Source organism: Pundamilia nyererei, unplaced genomic scaffold (assembly GCF_000239375.1).
Source record: "Pundamilia nyererei isolate P.nyererei 1_Seehausen unplaced genomic scaffold, PunNye1.0 scaffold00200, whole genome shotgun sequence".
Classification (NCBI taxonomy): Eukaryota; Metazoa; Chordata; class Actinopteri; order Cichliformes; family Cichlidae; genus Pundamilia; species Pundamilia nyererei.
The window spans coordinates 869,782-880,046 of record NW_005187601.1 but is presented as its reverse complement, the minus strand read 5'-3'; the positions used below and the strand labels follow the sequence as shown (position 1 = coordinate 880,046).

At 42.0% G+C, this 10,265-nt stretch overlaps 1 protein-coding gene across 1 annotated transcript in view; it reads left to right on the top strand.

The window, feature by feature from the left end:
• LOC102212672 (USP6 N-terminal-like protein) overlaps positions 1–10,265 on the top strand; it is a 32,522-nt gene that overhangs the window by 7,473 nt on the left and 14,784 nt on the right. The window contains exons 3-7 of the mRNA XM_005747602.1: positions 5,815–5,900; positions 5,993–6,032; positions 6,117–6,197; positions 8,591–8,698; positions 9,203–9,307. Coding sequence (XP_005747659.1) covers positions 5,815–5,900; positions 5,993–6,032; positions 6,117–6,197; positions 8,591–8,698; positions 9,203–9,307 — 420 coding nt within the window. The remainder of the gene's footprint in view (positions 1–5,814; positions 5,901–5,992; positions 6,033–6,116; positions 6,198–8,590; positions 8,699–9,202; positions 9,308–10,265) is intronic.

The following is a 10,265-nucleotide window of genomic DNA, read 5'->3' as shown; positions in this document are numbered from 1 at the left end:
GAGCATGTTCCAGTCCACGAAAAAATTGTTTGTAACAAAATATCGATTTCTGCTGTCCCTGTATCGATACATTATTAGCAAACAAAATATCACGATACTAAACAGTATCGATTTTTTCCCCCACCCCTACTAGCTAGCTTGTTAATAATGTATTGAAATGTAAAACAGTCACTGCAGAGGTGCATGTTCGTGGCAATCCTCAGCACTCTGTCACCATGGTTCTTAAAAAAATAAAAAAAACACTACTTTCTCTCACCATTACTGGGAAATATAACTCCTCATGACCACATCATCATAGGTGGTAACCATAACCCTACCTTAGCCTAAAGCGTTGGAGCAAGGCAAAACTGACTTTTTAAAAAAAAACCATATCAATGCTTTGATTTTCTCAGTTTGAATAATTGTTTTATTATGATTGCACAAGTGTTCATGCTTTAAAAAAAAGCTGTTGTAAGTAGGAAAGCTTCTCAAGCTGTAACATAGAAAAGGAGCTTTGGTCAGAGTGGTAAATGTGCTGATGCAGAGCTGAGCTGGGGCCGGGTGGGGTTGGTGATGCCACAGGTTAAATTTAGCTCAGCGGCTTGCAGTGAAAGGATGGCAATGGAGGGGTTTGAGCTTTTTAGCCATAGCAACATCTGTGACAAACTGTGCAGTAATTGAGTTGACACTGACCTGCAGGGACTGGCTGAACTCCCAGTCACTGTGATTTCTGTGGATGGGTTCTGGACACATGCAGAGCACAGTGTACAAGAGAAAAAGAGCTGGGAGAAGACCGATCCCACACCACAGGGGGACCCTGGGTAAACGTCTGTCAAACATCAGGTTTATGGTTATATTGCTAGAGGCATCAACCGAGCCTGGTTTCACCTGGCACACGCTGCTTTCTGGTTCCCTCTGATGGTTCATTTACATCACAGCATTTTCCACACAGTGTTTGCCTCTCGACAACCCCAGGCGATACTCTAATTTAGCTATTGTGCTAATCTGAATTGCAGTAATTTGTTGCTTTTAAGAGATTTAGTGTTTCTCTGTCAAACCTGGCTGCAGCAGAATGTGGGAAAGATTTCAAAATTCTTTTGATTTCATCAGGAGGCAGCTCTGAAGTTCGAAAACACAACTAATATTTGTCTATGTTCTTCATTATTCTATCCATGGTTTGAAAGCTTAACCTTTATTCTTCTAAACATATCTCTTGTCATTGTGGTTGAATAGCTCAGTCTTAAAGCTTTTCCCCAGAAGGCTTTTGGCTTGTCCATGTGGACAACTGCAAATTTCAGTTGAACCTGAAGTTATTAATTTCATAAGCATGGACTTTTTCTTTGGTCGACACTCTTTCTTAGTTCGTGGTAGCGTAAACAGCTGGAAGGCCAGTGGACTGTGGACAGCGACACTGCCCTTCCAGCAGTTTCCAGCTCTTGGTAGGCTTGATCTTGTTGGTTCCTGGTTTGTTCCTGAACATCCTAATCAATTTTGTCTTTACATACAATTCTTTGAACCGATGGTCTGCACCTGTTTAGAAATGGCCCATTGAGTTTCTGGAATGGTCTTCCTAATGCCCCAAACTCAACCCTATTTTAAATGTGTGGGCTGTGCTTAAACGCCAGTTCTGTGCCAGGAAAACAACAGTTTTTATATACCAATTCTGCCAACAAGGGTCATTAAATATCCATCCAAAATAATGCAGAAGCTAGTTGAGGGGCAGGTTTCTAAGGGGCATTAAACCAAATAATAATGTACGTATACATTTGAAAATGTGCGTTTACTTGGATTAGAGAAAAGTCAAAATAAGTTCAAACTTGTGGGCCTAATTCTTGTTTTATTTTTTAAAAGATTAAAGATGTACCCTGGACAGTCAAACTGGAAAAGAACAGTTCAAATAAATGACACTGTGTATTATCATCTTGAAAAAGAATATATGGATAACAAAATTATTCTTCTTTTGATGCCAAAAGAAGCCAGAGCTCCAAAATGATGCTCTAAACATTAGCAGTACGGTAAGTATAAAATTAAGAACATTAAAAATGAGAAATTAGTGAAACATTAGGAATAACACTGATTATCTCTTCTTCGTGGAATCTGTTAGTGGGTGCATTTAAGAAGTGAACATTTTGTCTTTAAAAGCAGGAAAAACTGGTGAATGTAAGGATTTGAGAGAGTTTGATTAAGGCTGAACTGTGCCAGCTCAATAACGAAGTCAGAGTATCTCCAATGCTGCCACTCCTGTGGCGTGTTCCTGGCCTGCAGTGGTCAGCATCTATCAAAAGTAGTCCAAGGAAGGAAATGGGGTGAACCAGAGACAGGGACATGGGCAGCCAAGGCTCACTGATGTACACAGGGAACAAAAGCTGGCCCATATGGTCTGATCCAACATCTACTAAAGCATATATAGAATACACAGTGCATCACAGTTTGTTGCGAATGGGGCTGAATAGATGCAGACCAGTCAGGCTGCCCATCCTGACTCCTGTCCACTGCCCAAAGTGCCAGCAATGGGCAAGCGAGCATCGGAACTGGACCCCAGCACAAGGAAGAAGATCGGCCTCATCTGATGAATCACTTGTACATCACATGGATGGCTGGGTGTGTGTTGTTTGTTGTGTTGGAGGAAGCAAGCAGTGTGATGCTTTGGGCGATGTTCAGCTGGGAAACCTTCATCATTGTGGATGTTACTTCAACTCGTACCGCCTAGCTAAGCTTTTTTGCAGACCATGTACACCCTTTCATGGAAACAATATTCAGCTGGATAATGCAACCTGTCAGAAAGCAAAAGTGTTCAGGAAGCTTTGAGGAGCACAGCGAGGTGTTGATTTGGACTCCAGATTTCCCTCAATCCATTCGAGCATCTCTGGGATGTGCTGGACAAACAAGTCCACGGGGGCCCCACCTCACAGCTTACAGGACTCTGTTGCTAACATCTCGGTGTCAGATACCACAGCACACCTACAGGGGTCTAGTGGAGTCAATGCCTCAATGGGACAGTGCTATTTTAGCAGCAAAAAGGGGACCAACACAATGTTAAGCAGGCGGTCATAGTGCTAATCGCTAGCTCTTACCACTTGACTTCTGTAAGTAAATGCTGCCACTAAGTACGATCAGGGTAAGATCGGCTGTCTGTTTGTTGGCACCTGTAACTCAGAGTAGCTGTGTCATTCAGAAAAGATGAAAGAAAACAAGGCAGAGTAGTCGGGTTGTGTCGAATGGTTTAAAGTGGCCTGACAGTCATTAGTGCTGTGAAATAAGGCAGCCGTAGACACTGGTGCTCTTGTGTTTTGATGCACTCCATCAAATCTTATTGTGTCTTACAAATGATGTGAGTCATTCATTTAGTGAATTCGATTCAGTTGTAGTGAATCAGCGTAGCAAAATTTAAATGAGTGCGATTCAAATAGAGCCATCTCTCTGGCTTTAATGTCTTTCTGTAACACACTGTGTGTCTCCAAACGCCCTCGGTGTAAAATTATTTTTAGCCCTCTCACTCTGATGACGCCGACATAACATGCAGGGCCTCTGAGGCTCAGAGAGCCGACTCAGCCATGGTGAAGCTTTACACTTTCTTTGGGTTCGCTGATTGGCTGCTTTCCAGTTAGGCAGCCAACCACAGTCGAGTGGAGTGAGAAGCCTCTCAGGCTGTCTGTCTGAGGATTAGTTCCCTCTGTGTTATGTCAACACTGGGATCAAATTGTTGCTCAAATGGATTTTCCATGATAAAAGCATTACTTCTAAACTTTGTGCAGGTTTAAGGAGATTCTAAATGCATGTCATGTACAGTTGTACTATGGAGAGAGACTGAGTGCTTACTTGATTAGGGGAGGAGGTTTGTGTGTGGAGCTTTCTGTCCACGTTCATACTGTGCTTTTATTCGTTTAGTTAGTCACATGTGTACTTTTTGGCTTTTGACTGCGATGTAAAGCTTAAATTTTTAAATAGATGTATTTTAAAAAATGTCCAACTGGCAACTAGTGATATCACGAAGTACCAATGAAAACTGTAAATGTAGAGGATATACAGTATGCCAATGTGGCTTATGTGAACCCTAATGAACATGATCATGACATGCTTGGTCCTCAAGCATTGATTCCAAGGGGTAAAGCCCTACTCCAAAAGTAAGCTCTAAAAAAATACTGTACAGTCGTCCCTCGTTTATCGCGTTATTAAAAATAACCCACGATAGGTGAAATCCCCAAAATAGCCAACTTTATTTTTTACAATTATTATAGATGTTTTAAAGCTGTAAAACCCCTCACTACTCACTTTATACACTTTTCTCAGACAGACATTTTCACACTTTTCTCTCTTGTTTAAACACAAAGTTCAAACCATCCATCCATCTTGTTCCGCGTTATCCGGGGCCGGGTCGCGGGGGCAGCAGCCTAAGCAGAGAAGCCCAGACCTCCCTCTCCCCAGCCACCTCCACCAACTTATCCGGGGGAACACCAAGGCGTTCCCAGGCCAGCCGAGAGATATAATCTCTCCAGCATGTCCTGGGTCTGCCCCGGGGCCTCCTCATGGTGGGACATGCCCGGAACACCTCACCCAGGAGGCGCCCAGGGGGCATCCTTGTCAGATGCCCGAACCACCTCAGGTGGCTCCTTTCGATGTGGAAGAGAAGTTCAAACCTTCATGGAAAAAAAAGCCCAGTATTATAGAATGAAGCCAAAGATCAAACCCTGTTTTCAGGTCCAGAACATGGGAATAGAGCAGCTGCCAGAGAATTCAACATAATGAATCAATGGTACAGAAGTGGAGGAAGCGAGAAGAATGTGCATGTCTTTTTGTGCGATGGTTAGCAGCTTCCTCTGCCTGTTGGGTGCTACCGCAGAAGCCTTTGATGGTGCAAAACGTTTCGTCGACATTGTCGTGTTTGTTGGGGAGAAAACTTACAAACTTACAGTACAGCAGAGTCACACTGCTAGGATCAAAGATTTATGTAAATTTGACAAACTGAACACGTTCTGTACTGTACAGGAGACACGGCACGAGATTGATTACAATGGTCTACAGCCAATCAGGACGCAGAACACAATGTGTTGTTTAAAAAAAAAAGGATGCAAAATTGCACCAAAAAAATCAGCGAAACAGTGAAAGGTGAACTGCGTTATAGCGAGGGAGCACTGTATATCAAAGATTTCTGGACTCAAACTATGATTTTTTTTTAAGGCAGAAGTGATGATTTGTGGATGAGAGGGTCCAATTCTAGTGATCAGTCAGTGTCACGTCAGTCTAACTGACTGTTTTTGGAGACAGCCTGAAGTGGCCCCAGGAGGAACTGTAGTTTCTGGTACTTCTACAGTACTTCAGCTTATCAACCCCAGACTTTACTGCTAGTTCTGTAATACCTGTAATAATAATAACTGTAGCATTAAAGAGGAAGAGGAGCATCACAATATGCCTGTCGTCGTCCCTAACTAACGACAAACACGATTGTGTGCAAAGGTTTGTGCATGGACCCAGATAGAAGACACATGGGGGCCTAATCTGGACTTCTTTTGGCACAGCACTCGCAAGTCCTGTATCCAGGCCAGGCACAGGCCAAAAGCAATGAGGCAGGCTTTACATGGGTTACATGTGTTATATGGGCCAGATGCAGGCCAGATGTAGAACTGACCCATGTAAGGAGCACCTATATCCATACTGTAGGACCTTGGGCTCATCAAGAGTCTTTAAACTCCATTTTGGGGCCTTTGTAGTTCCTCCTTTAGGGCAGGTGCGCTTCAGCACAATAAGATCCTTTTGTTTATGTAAGTAATTGTACACATGTGCGTATCTATTTGTCTAGACTGTAGTTTGTAAGTTTATACCTCTTGCTGTTTCCAGGGCAGGCAGGGCGGGGTGGAGATCTACCCCTGGGAGGATGCTGATTACAGCATCTACAAAGTCATCGACCGTTTCGGCTTCATGCAGTAAGTCTGTCTTCAAAGTAAAGTCATGCCGGTTGGTACCACTCTGCCCTGTTTTGTTGCATCTCATCATTTGTTTCTCTTCATTCTTCCAGTGAAGATGAGCTGCCGGCACCAACTGCACATGAAGAGAAGGTAAAGAGGCAAATGCCACATTTCTTTCAGGACAAATGCATGCAGTAGGTTGTTTTTGTTCACCAGCTTCTTTTACTTTCATAGCTGAAGCAGCAGGAGATTGAGAGAGCAGAGAAATGGCTGAAGATGGTGAAGAAGTGGGATAAATACAAGAACAGTGACAGGGTGAGTAACAGTTTGCACACGGAGCACATGGAAAATTCAGAACAGATTTATAATGACTTCATTGCTGCAGACAATTGCTGACAAACATGTAAAACTGCAGCTGGTTTCTCTGATGTCAGCGAGTTTTGTAACACAGATTGAATCACAGCAAGTGTCGGTGTTGAGTCCAGAACATATTCAGCTCAAATGTACTCCCTCATTAAGAATTCTGAATCAAAGCTTCTCACCAGAATATAAATCACACTAGGAGAGGAAAAAACCTACAATCTTCTCTCCATCTCGATAATGATGTCCTCATACAAGCTTCTGGCAAGTGTCCCCATAAGTCTCACAAGCAGTCATTAGCAATAACAATTTTGCTGAAAAAATGATGAAATCAGATTTCTTATATGCTAATTTCATGTTTCCATTATACTTTTTAAAATGTATTAAAAAATCCCATTGTACAACGCAGAGGTTGGGTTCTGACACTCTGCAGTTCTGGGTTAGTTTCTTTGGTTTTGCACCGACACTCTTCCTCACTAAGACGATGTGCGTCCTTGTACGGGATGTGGAAAGGTGGAAAATTAGCTTGACTGGTTCCGACCCTCTGGACAAACACCTACATTAGTGAGAGAGTTGCTGCTATGCTTATTGATCGTTGTTACTGTGGCTGGAAAATCAATAGACTCAACCAGAGCAGCTGAGTGTACATCCACCGTTAGCTTGGTCTCCACTAGTGTCAGTAAGTCATCCATCCGCTTCCAGTTATCCTTTTCAGGGCTGCAGGGGGTGCTGCAGCCTGTCCCAGCTGTCATAGGGAGAGAGGCGGGGCACACCCTGGACAGGTCGCCAGTCTGACACAGACAGACCATTCACGCTCACATTCGCACCTGTGGGCAATTTGGATTAATCAATTAACCTATCCCCACTAACTGCATGTCTTTGGGGAGGAAGCCGGAGTACCCAGAGGGAACCCACGCAAACAGGGGAGAACATGCAAACTCCACACAGAAAGACCCCGGCCTGATGGTGGAATTGAACTCAGGACTTCTTGCTGTGAGGCAACAGTGCTAACCACCGTGCCACCGTGCTGCCTAAATTGTTCATAAATAATAAATCTCTGTGTTATTCTAAGGTCTTTACCATAAAATATAAAGCATCTTGCAGTAACTGTTTTGGTATTTGGTGCTATATAAATAAAACTGAACTGAGTTCAGTTCAGTTTGATCCATCATTGAGCATTTCTGTCATCTGTCTTTGTTAAAAACATGAAACATTATCGTGCTCGAAGCATGAATTTGAGCTCTTTGTTAGCCTAACGCTCTCTTTTAAAGTCGTCATTGAGCTCGTTCTAGTTGTAATTCTAGTTTCCTTTTCCAAATGACTGAATAAATAATACAATATGTACAGTTCCACCTGACTAAAGCTGCTGACAGTAGTCTCTGTTCTGCTCTGCAGCTGTGGTGAACTCTGTGTAGTGGCAGCAGATCTCTGACTGCTGTGGATTCTGGTTCAAAGAGCCACCAGTTTACAGCAGATCCCTAAAGCAGAACAAGCACTTCTGTCACCAGCTGAAGTCTACAAACTCAACAAAACTCTGTGCTATACACCAGCACAACACCAAGCTGACCAGTTTACTCAGAGGCAGCACATTAGTGTATAAGGACCAGAGTTAGTTGGTTAGCAGTGACTGAACAAAGTCAGGGCTGGGAGGCTGCAGGAGTAAATATCATGTTGCTGTCTCGGAAAGATGGAAAAATAATAATAAATCATTAAAAAATATAGTTGTGCAGCCTGTCTAAGTAAAAAAAACAGAGTAATCAGAAAATTGTAAAAATCTGTAGCTAGAAGTGTAAAGTGCTTTATGAATGTGTGGCTAAAATGTGACTTGTAGTCTAAAGCACTTTGAGTGGTCAGTGAGCTGAGAAAAGCACAAGTACATCAAATACATACACAGCAATGAGAGCAAGCAAGGTGGATGAACTGTGTGTGGCAGGCAGGACTGGACCCGAACACAGACTCACAGACACAGAGGAAAAAAGCAAAACAACAAACAGACTAAAACTCACGCTGAATACAATTAAGCATTAAGTCCAAAAGACAAAGCACTTGGCCCAAGACAAAGGATTGGGGGGGGGGGGTTTCCATGTTGATGAGTGGAGGTACTTGAGGTAGAAGTTGCAAAGCCAACCAAGTTAACAGAAACTGTACGGCAGAGAGATACTTACAAACCTGCTTCAAGTGCTCACGGAAAATGTTTTCAAACTTTTGGCTTTACTGTGAACGGGGTCGTAGGCGATCAGTAGGTGGTTTAACTTTCTGATGATTCAGTCTTTGTAGCTTCTGTTCTCTAAACTTTGTGGCGTTTTATTCACTCAGTGTTTATGATTCCCTCTGCTCTCTGCTGCCAGATGGTAAAACGAGTATACAAAGGCATCCCCCTGCAGCTCAGAGGCCGGGCCTGGGCACTGATGCTGGACGTGGACGGGGCCAAGAAGGAGAACGAGGGCAAATATGAGGTATTTATTCACGTCTGAAATGAGTCTCTTTGCAAATCTGTTCCGAGCATAAAAATAAGTTGGACATATAAATACATTTTTTAAAAAGCTGAGAGAAAAACATTGTTATAACTGTTATAAACTGTAGCTATGTTGTAAATGTTACAAGTCTAATGTAATAAAGTAAAAGTATAAAGTAGCATGTTTTTAAAAAAGTTAAAGCTATGAAATATCAAAGCTGACAGTCTGATCACCTGGCAGACTGATCTTAACTGACACATATTTGTAAAGATGGTCCACCAACCTGTAATCACATTTTCTCTGATAGACGAGATGTTTCAGAAAACTGATGAAACACATATAAACAGTTAGCATAATCAATAATAGATTCATTCTGACTGAATTTACAATATATATTCCCTGATATGTAAAACTTGTTTTTGTAGCTCTACTGAATGACACATTTGTCTTTCAGCACAGGTACCTCCACATGTCCTTGTTGACTTTTGTCTGTTTTTCACTCAGAAAATGAAGGAGCAGGCCAGGCTGTGCTCATCTGAGATCAAACAGATTGACTTGGACATCAACAGGACATTTCGAAACCATATCATGTTCATGGATCGCTTTGGAGTCAAGTAAGTTTCACTGTTGAGTCGGATTTCAGACGGATAAACGGCTCGGACTTTCTGTTCTCAAAGAATATTTATAACCGCCAAGCTCAGTGGTGGGATCCAAAGTTACAGAGACATATTTTCAAAGTACTGAGCAAATGATGTAACTTGCACATTAAAGAGGAATACAGTGTGAAAGCATACAGTTATCATATGCTTTCAGCAAAGTGTTAAGATTGTTTGGTCGCAGTGCTGATTATTAGGGCTGGGTATCGTCACTGATTTCTAGAATCGATTCAATTCCGATTCACAAGGTCCCGAATCGATTCGATCCACGATTCGATTTAATTCGATTTAATTCGATTCGATTTAAATCTGGGAAATTTTGACAGTCAGAAATATTATAATTCAGATCAGTACATTTACATATTTTTGTATCTATAAAAAGGAAGCTGACACACGCAAGACTTTATCACATGTGTAAGCGTCACAGCAGATGCTTTTGTGTCAAAGTAGCTGAAGATAAAACACAGAAAAACATGAAGGTTTTCCTGGCCTGGGATTTATAAAAATATTCTGCAGTACATCAAAAACGAAAGAAAACCATTAATCAACACATAAACATTACCTATGAAGTTACAGAGGTTTTATTAGAGACACGGCTAAGCGTTTTGCATTTTGCTTAATTTTAAAAAATTTGTTCAATATTGAACGGCAGAAATGAGGTTTACTTTTCAGAAGTAAGTAAAAGGGGGAAAAAAACAGCGGCCGACAGCCTGTAAACAACGGTAGACTTGTGCGTAACAAGCAAGCGAATAATGAAGAAGAGAGAGAGAGAGAGAGAGAGCTGTGCATGAAGTGTGATTTTTATCCTGAAAAGTCAGCAAAAGTCAGAGTGAATTCATGATGATGTTTATGTGAAGCGTAGTTTGGATCTTCTTTTGCTGCTGGTTCGGTCAATATTGTTTGGAGAGAGA